General features: G+C 38.1%; 1 protein-coding gene across 2 annotated transcripts in view; it reads right to left on the bottom strand.

Moving 5' to 3' along the window:
• PDGFD (platelet derived growth factor D) overlaps window positions 1–17,033 on the bottom strand; it is a 218,477-nt gene extending 201,444 nt beyond the window's left edge. For both annotated transcript variants that reach the window (XM_057750497.1, XM_057750499.1), the window contains exon 1: window positions 16,584–17,033. In XM_057750497.1, coding sequence (XP_057606480.1) covers window positions 16,584–16,707 — 124 coding nt within the window. In that variant the 5' untranslated portion in view covers window positions 16,708–17,033. The remainder of the gene's footprint in view (window positions 1–16,583) is intronic.
• Between the last annotated feature and the right edge of the window lie 1,439 nt (window positions 17,034–18,472).

The following is an 18,472-nucleotide window of genomic DNA, read 5'->3' as shown; positions in this document are numbered from 1 at the left end:
GATACTATGGAAAGAGTAACAGATGAGAGGTCAGAAAACCTGTACTTGAATCTGATCCATTGTGTGTCTTTCGGCAAGTCTCTGCACTTTCTCTCTGTGCCGTGGTTTCATCAGCCATGCAGCAAGAAGATGGCCTCGCCTACCCCAAAGAAGCCTTCTAGCACTAAAATGTAGTGATCTATGAAGTCATCATATAAACATACTGTAGAAATAGCCATTACTACTACTTGTAGTAAGGTACAACTTTTATTATTTAAGGTATACCCTGAAAAAAGTGTTGAAATGTGAAAAAAAAGCCCCAATAAATAACAACGCAGAACTCTAAATACCCTATTGCTTATTAAGTCTTATTTCTTTAACCTTGTGCTAAGAGCTCTCCATATAGTTAACTAATCCTCACATTCACTTTATAATATAGGTATTTTTCTCTTTTTTTTTTGTTTGTTTTTTGTTTTCAATCTCTGAGGTCTGAGAGGGGTTGAGTAATTTCCCAAGAATACATAGCTAGCAAGTGGTAAGGGCAGGTTTTCAGCTCAGGTCTTGCTATCTTTAATCATTATTCCATACATCCTCTCATCAGGCTAGATTTCCTTTTCATAATAATAAATTTCACTAACCTCTGTTAGTATAAACTGGATGCTCTATTCATTATACAACATATGTGTCTTTAAGACTATTTTCTATATACACACACTGGGAACCCTCTTATCAACACTGTTGAAACAGCGCTAGATTGATCAATTTAAAACACCAGTTAAAATGAAGAGTTTTACATTTTATTTTAGGTTAAAACATAAAAATGTGCATTCTAGCAACCAAGTTCTGAAGTACAAAGATCTTTTCTTTCAGTATGTCTCATACTGATAAAATCTTTGTAATCTTTCTCGCCTGTCACATCCACAACTCATCCATAATTTCCAATTTTTCTTTCTTGAAAGTAGAAAAAAACTTAAAGATACATGTGAAGTAATTTATAGATGGAGTCCTTTAGGCTTCTTAGATTTATTTTATTTTATTTTCACTTCCTAGACAGTTCAATTGTCTCACTCATACCTAACTCAACAACATATTTTTTTAGGAACTCATCATTAAAGTGGAAAAAGTGTTCAATTAAATATTTTTGGAAACAAAATTCTCTTTTGTTGTGTCACACAATATTTAAATTATAATTACATTAATGTGTACAACTGGAAGACAGAAGTTTGGGAACAAATACAGTTAAGACCCCCAGTGAATGCCTGAAACCATGGATAGTACGGAACTCTTTATATACTCTGTTTTTCCCACATATACATACCTGTAACAACAGTTAATATACAAATTGAATACAGTAAGGGACTAACAACAATAACTAATAATAAAATAGAACAAGTATAGCCATATACTGTAATAAAGGTTATGTGAATGTGGTCTCTCTCTCTCTCACTCTATCACAATTTCCTATTTTACACATTTAATGTCTTTTCCATCTTAACTAAGCACTTATCCTGTGCTGTGGCCTTAACGTTTGCAGTTTGAGATGGAAGAGTAAAACCAGCAAAATTTCACTTTCCTTCTTCACAATTTCATAGATAGAAGATTTGTTCTTATCATAGATCTTAGCAACCTCAGCACATGATTTTTTTTTTTTTTCTTTATCAAGTTGGGAACTTTCACCTTTTCACTTAAAGGAAGTACTTTAAGGCTTCACTGGCATATCTAGCCAGCATCACTATTCTTGGGCTTTGGGGCCACTGCTAAATAAAATAAGGGTGACTTGAATACAAGTGCTGTGATACCTTAACATATATAACCTACTGAGTGACTAATGGGCAGGGCATGTTGTACAAAAAGATGATTCATTTTGTCAGCGGACCCCAGCGGGACAGCGTAATAGTGCACAGTTTAAAACTTTTGGGTTTTTTTTAATTTCTGGAATTATCCATTTAATATTTTTGCACTGCAGTTGACTGAGTGTAACTGACACCATGGAAAGCAAAATGGTGGATAAGGGGGACTGCTGTACAACAGATTCGTGGGTGTGTGTGTGTGTGTGTGTGTGTGTGACAATGATGGAAGCAGAAATGCACACAAGGGAAGTAACACAAAAGCACTGCAATCACTGTGCTCATTAGTCTGTCAGGTGTTTTAAATTAAGACTAGATCATGTGGATAAGCCAGCTCTTGGGGTAATAGAGTCCCTGCTGTATTAATCTGTTCATCTGGTAGAAGGTATTTTCACATTTTTTCAGAGCAAACCTCAAATAGCAAGATATGTACCTTAATACGAGGGAATCATTCAGATTTTGTGGGGTCTGAATGACCCCACAACACAATTTGGGATGCTCTCTTTAAGAAAAATAACATTTTGTATTATAAATATACAAATAGGTAATGGGGCCTTGGAAGGGACCTAATAAGGGAAGAACCCTGAAGCTTAAGCTTCATTAGCTTCAAAGCTGGTCCACCACTGCTACCCACAGACACCTTGCTCTTGCTTCAAGACTGAGCTTCGACTGAATTGCACTCTGCTGATGTTCATCCAACCACTGAGCAAATACGTACTGAGCATCTCCTATACACCGGGTACTATTCCAGGAGCCAGGGACACCGTAGGGTATAAAAGAGACAAAGTCTCTATCCTAACAGAGCTTGGATTTGTGGGAGAAGAGAATGTACACAAATAAAAATGAATGACAATTTCAGTTAGAGGTAAGTGAGAAGGGTGCACACCAAGCACAAGGGCATACAAAAAAAAGTCACTGTTTTCAGAGCCACTTCTTCACTGAAAATAAAAAGTGCCTTATGAATACAAGTTTTTCCATAACAATAGGGTCATGCTGTGTCCTGACATAAAGAGCTGTTGAAGAGATTCTGAGCTAATGAAGCAGTGCCTTAGCTTCCCTTCCAATCTCGGGTGTTTGTTTTGAAAACTAGGTACACCCTGCTGAGTTCCTCCCTGGGATGAGACATCAAAATGGGCAACTCAGGTTGAGCCCTCCTTAAGACCAATTTTACAGCAATGAGAGTTTTACATGACGTCACTGCATATAAGCCTGTCCCAGCAACATAATCCAATGAGATATTTCTAAAATCAGTTATGGAAAAACAGGACACCCTTACAAGCCATTCTACGTGATGGAACATTTTGCTTGCCCAAATTACAAACAGATTGAAAGGCCATGCCAACAAACACTCAACCAAAAGCTTGGTAGAGAATGTCATTTACCAAAGCAGAAATTATTTATATGTCTGTAATAACTTTTATTAATCACCTTTCACTTTTGGGTCACAGAGTAAATGAATGTTAGTTCTAAGATTTTAAATTCCAAAACAACACTTTTCATTTAATTTAATTTTCCTAAAAAAGGGCATGCTCCAAATGTACGCTGTCCAAAGCTTCTAAAGCCAAGGAGATATGGGTAATTTAATAAAAATCTGTAACAAATATAAAATAGGTTAACCCCCTCCCAACCACACAGCAATATTCTGTTTTTCACAAATCTTTTACTGATCAGCCAGAGCAATTTTTTATAATGGTCAAATGATAAAAAAGAATGTTATCATTACCTAAGTCAAATTAAGTTGTAAATGAAAAGGAAAACCAGTGCTGGTTAAACACAGCTTTTTTCCATCCATAGCAGGGAAATGAAGTGCCAGCTGCTGTTTTCAAAAGAAACTTCTCAAATATCAAAAATTTTGCACCTGCATATAAACTGAGTCGCCTGGTTGACTGCAAGTTTATGAGATGACTGTAATTTTTGTTCTAAAGAGAATACATGAAAATAACCAGAAATGTCAACTGTAACAATGCTGATATAATAAGAGAACAAAACATAAACCACATAAAACTTGCCCATGCTGGGTTATTAATCCCCCTAAAAAATGACACGTTCAATTTAAACACATTGCAACAAAGAGAAGGAGATATAGTTTTCATAAATTCAAGATATTTTATGTTGGAAAAAAACCAATGATAACTTGTGTTGGTCTACATAACTGATCTTAAGACACTGTGCTATTCAAATCAGTAATGCCTAACATCATGCGGTTACTGAGTATTTGAAATGTGACTAGTCTGAAATAAGATATGTTATATGTATATATAAAATGCATATCATATTTTGAAGGTTCAATATAATAAAAATAATATAAAAAGAAATCTCAGTATTTCAAAAATATGTATTAAACACTGAAATAATAATATTTGGATACAGATTGGATTAAATAAAATATATTATTAAAATTAACTTCATGCTTTTCTTTTTGCTTTTTTACGTGGTTACTAAAATTTTTAAAATAACATCAGTTTGCACTATATTTCTATTGGACAATGATGGCCTACAGTGACAAGAGCTGGGCTCAATTTGAGCTAAGGGAACTGGGCTCACAAATTCAGTTGGAATGCTCTGATTCTGAACTAAACTCCAAATTTCTAATAATCCTGATATCTACAAATATGTTATCTAGAAATATCTATGCTCCATCACCTAACATATAATATTGTCACTGCACTTACACATATCATATTACTCAGCATACTCTCCACACCAGTAAGTACTCTGTGGATGGTAGCTATTATCACATAATCATCAATAGAGTTAATTAACAAAATAATTATTATCACATCACTTTCAACACTTTGCCCTAGAACTTAGTATAGAAACTGACACATAATAGTCTCACAACAAAAGTCTGTGGTAAGCAAATGAATAAACTATGAGCCAACAAACACATAAATGACATATTTTGGTTAAGGGAAAATTTTAAGAATCAATGAAAATATGATGAAATAGGATCATTGTCCTTTTCATCATGTCAGGACTTAATCTTACCTAAAAAATAGATAAGATTTAGAACCAGAATTTCCTAAATATTCTGATATGGAACTAGCACAGAAGTAAGGCTTGTCTCACTAGAGATTCTCAAAGGCAGAGATCAAAACGCACCATTAAAATCTTGATACAGCTTTACTGGCCAACGATATTTTATAAACAGAAAACTGGGCTCAACAAATAAGCAGTTCAACCATTCATCTGTCACTTCAAAGACCCTTTTTTAGTTTCCTGTGAGTACTGTAACAAATTGCTACAAATTTACTAGCTTAAAACAACACACACATTCTCTAAGAGTCCTGGAGGCCAAAAGTGTGAAATCAGTTCAAAGAGTCAAAATCAAGGTGTTGGCAGGATCTTGCTCCTTCTAGCTTCTGGTAACTGCTAGCATCCCTTGGCTTGTGGCCACATCATTCAAATCTCTGTTTCTGTGGCCACACTGCCCTCTCTTCTGCCTGTGTCAAATCTCCCTAGGTCTCTCTCCTATAAGGACATTTGTGACTGTTTCAGGGCCCATCGAGACAATTCATGATAATCCCACCTTTTCAAGATCCTAAGCTAAATCACATCTGCAAAGTCTTTGCCATATAATGTAGCAGCTAGAGGTACCAGAATAAGGACATGAGGATCACTACTCAGCCTCATACAGACCCCAATACATAGTTTTCTAATCTGCCCTAAAGCATTTACTAAAAATAGTCATTTTTGTATGCCACTTTGCAATTTTTCTTAAAGCTGGATGAACACAAGCAATGTTTTTAATGTAGCAATTAAGTGGCTACTGCACACCCACCACTGATTACTGTTCCACATCTAGGGAGTCAGCTGCAGGTTTCATGTTCCTACACTTTTACATGCTAACCACTCTGCCCTGTGTCTCCTTAGGATCTCAGAAACTGCAACATTCAGAGATGACTTCTCACTTCTGATATCATGATAATGCTCTTGTCTCCCAAAGTAACTTATTTTTGATAAACCCTTTCAACTGACAAGTAATGAGGCGTCTCCAGGGACTTACTGCAAGTCTAGAGTGGCCAATTAGTTGGCCAGGTGCTGAAAGGAAATTTGTCAACCAGTGGCTGTGCACATGCAACTGTTGTTCAAAAAATGATTTTCAACTAGTCAATGTTTCTAAATTGGACTTTCAAGAATTTTATACATGCACAAAAACGGGATGTGTAAAGGGCACAAAGCAGTAAAATAGTCATGTATTTTCAACATATTTTAATTATATCTAAAATTTATTGATGTCATATGGACTGTAATAGCTATATATTAATGACAGATTACCATGATTTGTAATTTATTTTTTTCAATGTATTTAGAAAATAAAATATTTCCCAAGTTGAATGGATATGCCCAACCAAGAGAGGGAGTAAAAAAATTACTTTTTTTTAACTGCAAAAAATTGCAGAAAAAAGATGCACAAAGCTGTCTTTTTTCTGCTGCCATCCAGTGGTCAAATAATCACAGTGCATATCAAATGTCAAAAAGTTAAGTCTTACTGGGTCGATAAGTGAGTCCCTATATTTGCTTTTATGGTTAAGAAATATTTAGCCTAACATCTAAAATCAAGAACGTATGACTCAGTTTTACGATTACAAGTTACTTTTCTGCTCAAATCTTAATTAATATAATAATAGTAATAGTAATAACCAATAAAGGATTTGTCTTTCAATCTTCAAATAGTACTGGGCTCAAAAAAAGTTTAATCAATATCAGTTTTTTTCTGAACTAAATATTAGGATAGATGATTCATGGTTACAATTTGGTCAACAGGACAGAGTCTTAGAAACAAAGTAACATGATGGCAGCACACAGATGGCCCTGTCTTGCCCTTTGTTTATTCCCATGCATATTTTATCTCATTAACCAAAGCATAAGCTTTAAAAGAGTAGAGAGTGTGCTTTAGGCTTAACTGTTTCTGCCTCAGTGCTTCATGCAGAGATTTTCATGTAGTCAGTATCCAATAAATATTTGTTGAACAAATGAGTAGTGTTTATGTTTATGGCAGTTGGGTTTGGTGAAAAGTAGTAAACTAAAGAATTGAATCAAAACAATATAAAGACACAGTGGCTCTTACCGCAGTATTTAAATAACCTCCACATATGCTGTACTTAAACTAAATTCCAAATAGCTCTCCCACAATACTCTTTTTTTTTTTTTCGATTAGCAACTGTCTAAAAATCCTTTAATTCCATGTTTAGCAACTTCATCTATGGACTTTCTGTTTTCATAGTAAATGTATACTCTTTTTATTCCATTCAATAGCAACTCTCTTGTTTAATCCTCAGTAAAATAGTGTGAACATGTTCTCTCTCTACAGATAAATCTTGAAACAGAAAGGAGATGCATTACTCTTTCCTTAGCTTTCCATAGTCAATCATCCTGACTGAACCTTAAGACTTGTTTCATGATCCTTGATTTATTTCAACTTCTTTCTTTGGAACTTTTATTAGGTAGTGGGAACTTCCTGTAAAAGCACTCAAATACTAATTCTAGAAAGGAAAGGTATATCAAAACGGATTTATTCTAGTTAGAGTATACGTGAGGCTTTTTGGTGGGGGTGAGGGAAGCTGGAGGTACAGGGGGAGGAACAGTTGAAAATTCTCCACATTTCATTGATGTTGGTCCGAAATGTCATGTTTATGCCTAAGACAGCAATCTAAAAGTATATGTGATTTTGAAATTTTCAACAAAGGCATTTGGAAACAACCAATTCTTCACACCAAGCCACTGTCTATAATGGCTATGAAGCCTTTGTCATGTTATAAGAACTCTAAGAATATCCAGCGTTATTATACACCCACAGGCATGAATACCACTTACTTTGAAAGCAGGATAGTACATAGTTGATTACTTCATGTTCACTGTGCATGCGTTTCATGCAAATGAGTGTTTCTCTCCTACCTCCCTCCTCCAGATTTCATTCACAGGAATATTGCACAAGCTTCTAAAGCTTAAAGTGTCCACAAACGAATTTGCTACCTTCATTACCTTCCCTCATCTGTTTTTCCTCTTCTTATCTTTATCCTGTTCAATAGTACAAACAGGCACCCAGACAATTAACAAAAACCTTACAGTCACCCTAGATTCACAGCTTAAATACCCTTGCTTCCATTCATTTACAGTCTGGTAGGGCTCATGTGGCCCAAAAATCAGTCATAAAAAGAAGACAGTGATTGGTTGATTTACCGACTCTTTAGACCTTATTGAGGAGAAATCCTATGTGCCCGGCAATGGAAACAGACAACGAGGACGCACATACGAGTATGCTCACATTAGCAGATGGTAGATATGTAAATAAGTAAGAATCATGGAAATGTGGGGAAAATAAAGGATAGCCATTTCTAGCTGGGGAGGACTGACAGTCAGGAAAGGCTACATACGGTGGTGCAATTCCTATCTAAAATGTTATACCTGGCCAGCACATTCACTCAACAGTTCTTTCAAAAACAATTATGATGTGTTTGGAAGAAAAACAACAAAAGGATTAATACTGTTGAGGAATTTACCATTGGATGAATGACCCAGTATTTTTAAAAACTGATTATTTTACTCTGAGGTCTACTGAATTGGAGTATTTAAGTGTCAGTGGATCACCCACTGTAGACCTCAAGAAGTGAAGTAAAAAGATCGGAGCATAGTGAAGAAGCAGTAAAAATAGATTTACAGGTCATTCACATATAAGTAGCAATTGAAACTTTGGACAAAACTAAGATCTTCTAGAGGCTAACAGTGAGAAAATGTGAGAAGATAAGGCTAAGGTCAGAGCCTTAAAAAACATACTAGTATTTAAACGGCAGACAGGAAGATGAAGACCCAACCAAGGACACACACACACAAAAAGTAAAAGAGCACTCAATGGTATAAGAGAAAATGTCTATGTGGTTATTCAGTGTGATATTTCTATAGTTTCTATAATATATAGTCATATTTCTATACATTATAAGTTTATACGTATGTATATGTACATATCTACCTCCAAAACGCTGCAATTGTAGAGCTTGATGAATTATAATATGACATTACTTTTTTAATTTTAAATGTTCTTTTCTTTCATTTTCTATTAACAAGGTTCCCTATTATATTCTAAGATTTTCCCCACTTCTTTCACTGTTCATCATGCTTACAGGGATAGAACAAAACATAAGATACACATTTAAAGAAACTAAAGTAAGTACTGTGCTAATTCTGGCTTCATTTCTCTCACCATTTCAAACCTACCTTTAGGAGTAGTTAAGGCAAAGGAGGGGTAATATCCCATCAAAGGAAGAGATCATTTCAAGAAGAGACCGGCCAATCACAGAGGAGGCTACAGATCCCAGTGACCTCACCCGGAGTGGTAGGGATGACTTCAAATTACAGTGGGTAAGGGAAACAGGAAGCAGAGACTCTGAGGCATGGTGACACTGAAGAAGTTTACACAGTGATAAAAGGAAGAAAAACATTGAAATAACTCATATATGTTGTGGGAGAATGTGAAAACACAAACGCGTTGGCTAACAGAATGGAGCCAGCAAGAAGCGAAAGTTTAAATATCTGAGAGTAGTAAACTCTGTGGGTTTAGGGCATGGGTTTGAAGGAGTCAGAAAGAGGTGGAATCCTGCACAGGGGAGAGACCAAGAGCACAACACCCTCATGCATGACTGAGCAGAATCTGATTTATAAGAGCATTCCTGCACCCCTGATCCCGACATAGTATTAACACCAATACCAGTTTTACACTGTTGTTTTTGTTGTTTAGCAACTACATCATTTGTTGAAGCATAAGCTGCGTTCAACTAAACCAGTTAGAAGATAAAGATATAGACATTATCTATCTATCTATATCTATCTATCTATCATCTATCTATCTAGCATAGCATAAACTAAAGTTAATTCAAGTTATTCCATTCTGTAATTCTGCAGTTCTTTTTATTTTCTAGCCAAAGAGTTAGAATTTGTATAATACTTATCCCTGTTGAATTTCGTTTTGATAGGATCCACCCATCATTTCAACTGAAGAGCATGCAGATTCTCTAATTCAGCAGTCAGAAAACTAACCTACAGAACTGTTTCTGTAAATAAACTTTTTACAAGCCACACACATTCATTTATGGAATTCCTATGGCTGCTCTCATGCTAGGAAGGCAGAGTGGAGTCATTGCAACAGAGACCTCATGACTTTAGGAAAGCCTAAAATATTTACTAACCAGCTCTTTATAGAAAAAATCAGCAAACTTCTGTAACTAATCCAACCTGTTGACTATTTTTTCCAGAAAAAATATGCAAGTAGATGTGTTTTCTGTGTCTCCATTCAAGTTATTAATCCTGAACCCAATAAGGTCTAATCCAAAATGCAGATAAAAATCACTGTTCCCCTCCCTCTTGACTAACACAGATCTATTAGTAATCGCTAAAAGAATAACAGTTCATTATTATCCAGACTATAATTAAAATTGTTCTTTTCCACAAAGTTGTCATAGTGAGTGTTGTCAATTTTCTGTTTGAAATCCATATACACATAAGTTAATACCATCTTCCAATTTATGATCCTGGTAAACCTATCGAACATACAATCTAAACTTTATGACTCAAGAACAACCTCTAAAAATCATCACTTTTACTGGGCTATAATATAGTATTTCCCTGGTGACATATGGAGATAGGTTATAGTCCATTCAGGCTGCTATAACAAAATTCTACAGACTGAGTGGCTTAAAACTACAGAAATGTATTTCTTAAAGTTTGAGAGGCTGGGAAGTCCAGCAGATTCCATGTCTTTTTGCTGTCTCCTCATACGGCGTAAGGGATGAGGATACATCTGGGGTCTCTTTTATGAGGACACTAATCTAATTCATGAGGGCTCTGTTCTCATGATCTAATCGACTCCCAAGGGTTCCACCTCCTAATTTCACTGGGGGGGGGTGTGATTTCAAATTTTGGGGGAACACAAATAAATACCCAGTCCATTGTAAGCTGGAACTATTCTCACCTGATTCAATAAGAAGCCCAAGCCAGTTGTGCTTGATCAGGTCTTATGAATGCTTTTCAAAGCCTGAAAAAAGTAAGAGGACGCAGAAAAACTACCAGCTGTCACTTCTCAATACTAATAGTGTGATTATATCGAACCAGTCCTGCTTTCGATACTAACACGATGCTCTTGCTGTGCTGCAGACGTGGAAACCACATATGCAAGTGGGATGGAGATACACAGACAGTAAAGGAAAAGGATATTTAAGTGTCTACCACAGGAACTTTACGGACTCATTTATACATGTTGTGACACTGATTTGGCTTTTAAGTGGATTTGCCGCACATTTATTAGTTTATTTGGTTGTGTTTTACACAGTTGAAGCTGCTGAATAGTAAAATTCTGTAAGAGTAGGCTGTTGCTATATCACTTATTAAATGTTTCAGCAAAATGCAGAACTTAGCAGCAGCTTCTCACATAGGGTCTGAAATGACTTGTTCAAAATTAATACAGCATATTCAACCCATTCTCAGAGCCCACACTCAGGAACTGATGCTGAGCTCCCTCAGTCCAAAGAAGGTACGCTAGATTTCAAACTTCAAAAATCAAGAGTCCTAACATACAAAGTTTCAAATCATGTTTGGCTCATATTTAGCGGCAAAGCACTGTACCCAAAACTATCTGTCTTCATAAACACTCTACAAAAAGGGTTCAAGTACAAAACCCCAAACTTGGGAAAAGATCACTATTCATAAGAAAAGACAGCTCACGTGCTATGACCTTCCCGTCTGCACATGATACAAATCACAAAAAAACACAGTATTAATCTATCAAAATTAAAGCTAATATATGGATGTCAGCATATCAGAGTGAAGAGCAAAGATGTATTACAATAGTCACCATCAGTGCTTGTAAGAAACAAGGCAGGCGTCATTCTTATTCAGAAAAAAAAAATTCTTGGAAGAAAATATTTCTTCCTGTCTGTACACTTGTGCACTTCAGTGTCTCATGGGCTTATTCCTTTATTTAGGACTTACATTTGGTCCTGAAATACTGTACTGGGAGCCAGAGCAATTTTGCTGCAGCATTTGTCTTGCATTCTTTCCTTTTGCTATTATATATCACTCCCCCTGTAGCTTTTTGCTGAAACTGTCCTTCACATAAAAGTTATATAAAAATGTCCCTTTTAAAATTGCATAAATTCTGAAATGTAGAAGTTTGAAATAACTTAAAATGTTGCCAAACACTAACCAGGTTACTTTTGTGATTTGCATTACCCTAATGAGACCTCAGATTCAGTTAATAAAATCTAATATCTGGTGTGCTGAACTGCAGAGGGGCTTCCAGGGTGAGAGGACCTCAGTGATGTCCAAGCACTAGGCACGTTAAATTCAGAAAGTTTGGACTAGGCTCCTATTTTAACACAGGAAGAATTTTATTAAAATGCTCAGCTAGTGCCTTTTTACACTAATCATATTTCAGCAAAGAAAGTTCAAGAGTAAATTCCAGAAGGAAGATGATTTGCATCGTGACTCAGCTCTCAAGGACAGAGCCATAAATGTCCATATCCTCCAGACTCTCAGAATGATGGTATTCTCTGAGACCACATATGCTCAGGAGTCCCACGTAAGTGACTCTGGGGACACTGCTCCATTGTTTAACCCTATTATACCATAACAATAACGTTTTGCTTTCCTTTGCTGAAAGGGAAAAATCCTGTATTCAAAAATCCCTGTCATTCAACGAATACACAATGGTTATTAGTGTAATCCACAACCTTATAGCATCTTCCACTATACAATATGTAGATACCTGGCTAAACCTGCCTCTTTAAAAGACCTCTATTAAGTAACATAACCTATGATGGCAAGTCAAAGCCATGTTGCATTTAAAACATGTAATCTCCATTATGCTCTGTAAGATTGAGGCTTTAATACACTTAGAGTTGAACAGAAAATATAAATACAGAAGAACATCATATTTAGACACTAATCTGATTCTTAGCTTTCAGACACTTTAAAGCTAGTTTGTTTATATTACCCTCTGTTTTTCGCCTTTCCTTTAAGCTCTGATCTTTGCACCAAAGTCAGCGTGGTGTCATCAATGAGGACAATAGAAGCTGATGTTATTTAAGAAAGAAGCTTGACTACTTAAAAAAAAAATCTCAGGCCACAATTACTAAAATTGCAGGCCTATCACTAGATAATGATAATAGACAATAGACCATTCAAGTCCTGGCATACTAAACAACCAAACAGAACTATACTCAGAATCATTTACCACCAACACCTGTACTTTCTGAAAGCAAAAAGGGGTCAAGAAAATGAAGAGTGCATCTGTAATCTTAACCTCCTAAGGAGGAAGTTCTATCTAGTTAGATTTAAAAATAAGTAAGCAATCTGTCAGTTAAATTGCTACCTTCACACTTCTTGATTCACACTCTGAGAAACACCAGTTATGGCCAGTTATTATAACAAAAGCACCAACTGCACAGGCACTAAAATAAGAATATGTGGATGCTGTTGCTAAAGGAAGATTTTCTCTGTGCCAAGAGCTGTATTAGGAAAGGGTATCAAAAGTAAATCAATTTGAGAAAAAAATAACAAATATGATATAAGGAAGCATAAATAATTAAGCACTGCAAACTATTATATTTTAATTCTTCTTAGCTGTAGAACCTAGCTTCCTCCGAGAGACAGGGACTAAACTCAACCACCCTCCTCCTTGGGTCACCTTTAGTCATTCTGCAAGCTCTGGCAAGGGCTCTACAGACATCCCTTTTAGAACAAGAATATAATGTGATGAACAGTTCTGGAAGGCCAGGAGCAGCCTCCTACACTGGGTAGAAGGAGACTATCATTTACCAACCTTCACACTTAATCTCCAATTCATTTCTTAACTGCTCCAGTTATCTGGAGCTATTAGGTACAAGGAGATAAAAGAAAAAAAAAAGATTTTTGTATAAGGCTGGACAGGACCCAACACACCTCATGCCAAGGACAGGGGATGCCTGTCATCTTGGTTCTTTTCTTAACCCCAACATTAGGTAGCAGCTAACAGGGTCAGCAGGGACAAAACAATGGCACTCGAGTGTAAAGCCAGTTCCATCATTAGATAATGGTTTCAAAACCCCTATTAAGGGCCATATCTAATCTTCTGCTCTGATTTCCTACAATTTGTAATCTGAGCGCCAGATCTTCTAAGGACCCTAAATTACTGTTTGGAAACTTTTATCTTCTATCTTTCCCCTTCTTGTATTCTCGGTGTATGTCCTCCCCAAACTTATATCCTGTCTTAATGGATCAAGAGTATTTTCCTCTTTGATGAGCCATTAGTAAATTTTGAGAGAGTAAGTTTAAATATCTGGAATCAGGACAAGGGTTTAATTTAATAAATTATTACTTTCTCTTGTCAGCAGAACTGTTGCCATTAAAATTTCCCAGACGATGTCTAAACTTTTTCAGAGGCCTTTTATTCTTACTTTGTCACCACTCTTCAGTGTTTCTCAACCTTTTCTTCACTAAAAAGCTTTTTTAGACATTTTTTTTTTCCTAATCACATCCACTCCCTATGAGTTGTTAATACTACAGATATACTGTATATCTGTTTATATGCACTGGCCCTTTGCAGGACCACAAACCACTGTAACTTCTAAGACTTTTTTTCATCTCCTGAGATCCAATTACATTTCTTTGGGGGCAGTATTACCTTTTTGTTTTTGGAGAATGTGTCTCTATTACAAGAATAAGCTGCCTTTTGAAAATTCCCCCAACTAAAAATGCATTATGAGTGTTAATTATTTTTACTTTGTATATAACAATTTTGTTTTAATCCAACTACCTTTCCTCCTTTCCTAGTCTTGTTTATAAATGAGATTGACATTGAGGGAAGTATTGAGCAATCTGAACTAATCAAAGTGTGTGTGTGTGTGTGTGTGTGTGTGTGTGTGTGTGTGTGTGCTGTAACTGCATAACAGCTCTAGCTAAAATATGAAGAAATAAATTCAGGGTAGTTTTCAAAATTTTAATAAAATAAAGCATTAGCACTTTTCCTATAGACTAGATAGATGTACAGAGTTTTACCAACAAAAAATAAGATGAGAGTATTCTTTTCCAAAGAACAGAGATATGAGCTGCGTGACTTGGTTTTAGTCAGAATCTTGGGTTAGTGGGTAATGGTTACATACTTTTCATTTTCTGCCTTTGGCTTCTTGTAACTGATACTTGGGAAGCTAAGGATTACAAAATTATGGCTATGAAGTCATGCAAATTATAAACGGCATTTTACTCTATGCAGCTGAAAGGGCACACCAAGTGCAAACATTAACAAATCTAAAAAAGTCAATGAGCAGAAAACTGTCCCTGGTGGAAACATTAATGAGTGAAACAAAACTACATAAGTTTAGTCTTGAGCCTAAACCTTTTTTTTTTATTAATAAGAAAATTTTGTGATTTAACTAAGATGAAGGGTTATCAAAAATGTACTGCTAGCATATTTTACACAAACTACTGTGATAAGGTAATTCTATAAATACAGGGTGACCTTCTGTCCGGAGGTTACTCTGTGGCTTCTCTGTACCCCCTCCACTTCAGATGATTTAGCACACTGAAACCCGCAGTCTACTTGCCATCAGAAAATATAATAAAGTTTTTGTTTGTTTCAAAGCTTAAAAGCCTTTCAGCGATGTCCAAATTAAGATCATACCAAGAGAGAAACCGATAAGAAAATAAGGCCAATATGAATTTACCAGAGGTCAAATGTTGCCAGCTCAAAGTGTGAAGCCATTAAGAATAGCTTGGTGATCTCCTTAGGGTATGTGTTAGAACTTTAAGAAAGCAGAAGAAAAGATATTACTGATGTAGGAAAAACACACACACACACACAAACACAAAATCTATGGGTCAGTTCAGGTAGATGGCAGAAACAGCTGCAAATTATTGGCAACATCAGCTGTACTTGAGAACTGAGGTCTGAGCTGTACTTCAGATCTTGGTGGAGGTCCAGAAAGTAAATAAATGCAATTAAAATGACTCAGGTGTCCTCCATAGTAAAGGAAAACAAGCCTGCTTGGGACTTTGCTTAGGATAGCTGTTTAAAGAGCTTTGCTTCTTGCAAACAGTTGGAAAGACTTCTGTGCAAGAGAACTAATAGCAACAGCCAGGTCCTCCTGGGATACAGATGAAACTTCAAAAGGCATTTTCTCCCAGACTCTGAGTTTCTAAGCCACGAGGAACTCTACTGGGAAAGTCACTCTGGGGATGAAAGGGCAACATACTGCACACCACCGTCGCCTCAACAGAAATATTATATAAATAAGGTGTCACTCTGTTCCAGCTATCATTTCTTCTGAAACGAATCATTCCCTCTTCAAACTTAAAAAAAATAGAAATAGATCACCCAGAGAAAGCCACTGTTGAGTCCCTCCACCTATTGCAAATGCCCCAAATGCTCAAGTCCAAAATGCTCAAGTCCAAAAGGTTAAGAGCCTAATTGTGGGGCGGCGCAGCCTGCAACTTTCAACTCCAGGATCCGAGTATCAATTGACTGACCGTTGGACACCAAAATGACTTCTCTAGGGTCAGGAAGATGAGCCACCTGACCTATCTGATCCCCTCCGGCAGGCGTCCCACACCCCTCAGTCCCATTCCGGAAGAAGGAGCTCTCTCAGGACTGGAGACAGGCACCAGACCCCTCTTCCTACCCCTCCCGCCCCCAACCAAGGTTCATATGAAAGACTGAAAAGCGGGGGGTGGGGACAATGATGACCCAAAAAGTGATTATTTAATTAAAAAAGTAAAATCTGGGTGTCTTACCATCTCGCCTGAGGTTGGCGTTGCGCAAAGCTTTGATGGATGCGCTCTGCGGAGTTGCAGAAGTGTCCCGGTAGCTGCAAAAGTTTGAGCAGACTAGCGTGTAGACAAGGATGAGCCGGTGCATTGGGATCAGCGACCTAGGGACAGCGTCGCTCCAAGAAAAAGCCGGGACAGGCTCCCGGGACGGACGCCGCGCCGCGCCGCGCTCTGGCCCCCGCGCTCGCCCCGCGCTGGCCCGGGCCGCCGTGCTAGTCGCCGAGCTCTCCCCAAACTTCCTGCATGCTGAACTTTCCGCGCGGGTGGCGGCCGCACTTCCTTGTGGTGCTGAGAGTCGATAAATGGTGACGGGACAAACAACAGGTTGACGTTTGTTCGCCCCCTCCGGTGGCCGGCAGCTGCAACACAGGCTGCAGGGGGCGGGCGAGCGGAGAAGCCGCGTCCTCGGCCCCGGCTGCGGCGGCCCCCGGGCTGCGCGCACTCGGGCTCCCGGCCGCGGCGCGCGCACAAGGCTCCCCCGGCGCTGCCGAGACCCGCTCCGCCCACGAGCGCGCCCAGTGGGACCGTGGGACGCGACCCTTCCCACCACCCTGGGCTTAACCCTGGACTTTAGATCAGCGGGCAACGAGGAACAGGGTGGCCGGGAGGCAGTGGGAGGGGGTAGAATCCCCAAACTTCTCCAGAGGTGACTGGCTCATCCACCCACAAGACATGTCTCCTGCCTCTGTGATGGTGGGGTTTGGGGAGGAGGGCTGGAGTTGTAAGTTTGTCGTTTACAGCAACCAAGATCAGATTCTACTCGGTCAAGATTTTACTAAATAAAAAAGTGGAAGAGCTCAATACCAAGGAAGCTTGTTTCGGAACTTTCCTTTGAGCTCCAGTAGCTGTGACCTTAGCCAAGTCAAGGTTAATTTCTCAGGGAGAAACTCAGCCTGTCCTTTCTATCTCACAGGGCCCCAGGTGCGAGGGGTGCATGTGAGGAAGTGTACAGTAAATCCGCAAGGATGTTGGTGTACCTCCCATCCTCACCCCCTAAACAGTAGAAAGGGCTGGAAGTTGGGGTGGGGTTGAGACAGGACAGACAGTCAAGGTAAAGAAGTTGAGGGGGAGTTGTGTTGTCTTTATGGTCCACAAAAAGAGGCAGGGAACATCCAGGCCTTTTGGGCCTCCCTACTCTGAGTATCTGGAAATTCGGAGGTCCAGAGGAACTGCCTCTGGATTCCAAGAACTTGTAGATCATGCCTCTATCTCTAGGGGTCAGAGACTGTATTTGGAACAGGAGCGAATCAAGACTCTGCTGCTCACTAGCTTTGTCACCTTAAGTCGTTTGACTTGAGCCTCAGTTTCTTGACTTAAAAAAGGACAGTAGTCATTCTTTAGTTTGTATGGTTGTGATGAGAATTTTATGAAATAACTATAGTACTTTGCTTTGTTTGTAGTTGAATCCAAATCCAGATTTATGTAATTTCTCAGCTGCTCAATATGAGATCTAGAAGAGGCATCTTCCAGTCTCTTTCAGGCCTCTTAGCTTCTGAAAGTCTGGGTTATGAGAATATCTCTATATATGATATAGAGAAAGAGCCGGAAGCACTGAGAAGCCTAGGAAATTCAGGAGAATTTAGACTTGAGGTTACATCACCCAAGGCTGACTAGGATACATGTGTTCTCTCTACATACTCAAAAATTAATATGGTTCATCTCTTGGCATTTTTTTGTCTAAAACTGTTACAAACTGTGTATTTGTCCATTGTGAAATACATTGCAAGACCAGCATTGTTTTTTTTAACTGACTTTTTTTAGAGCAGTTTTAGATTCACCGTAAAACTGAGAGGAAGGTACAGAGATTACCCACGTGCCCTCTGCCCCTGCACATGCATAGTCTTCCCCATTAT

The sequence above is a fragment of the Hippopotamus amphibius genome, chromosome 9 (assembly GCF_030028045.1).
Source record: "Hippopotamus amphibius kiboko isolate mHipAmp2 chromosome 9, mHipAmp2.hap2, whole genome shotgun sequence".
NCBI lineage: Eukaryota > Metazoa > Chordata > Mammalia > Artiodactyla > Hippopotamidae > Hippopotamus > Hippopotamus amphibius.
The sequence above is the reverse complement of the archived record's forward strand: the minus strand, read 5'-3'. Positions and strand labels throughout refer to the sequence as shown.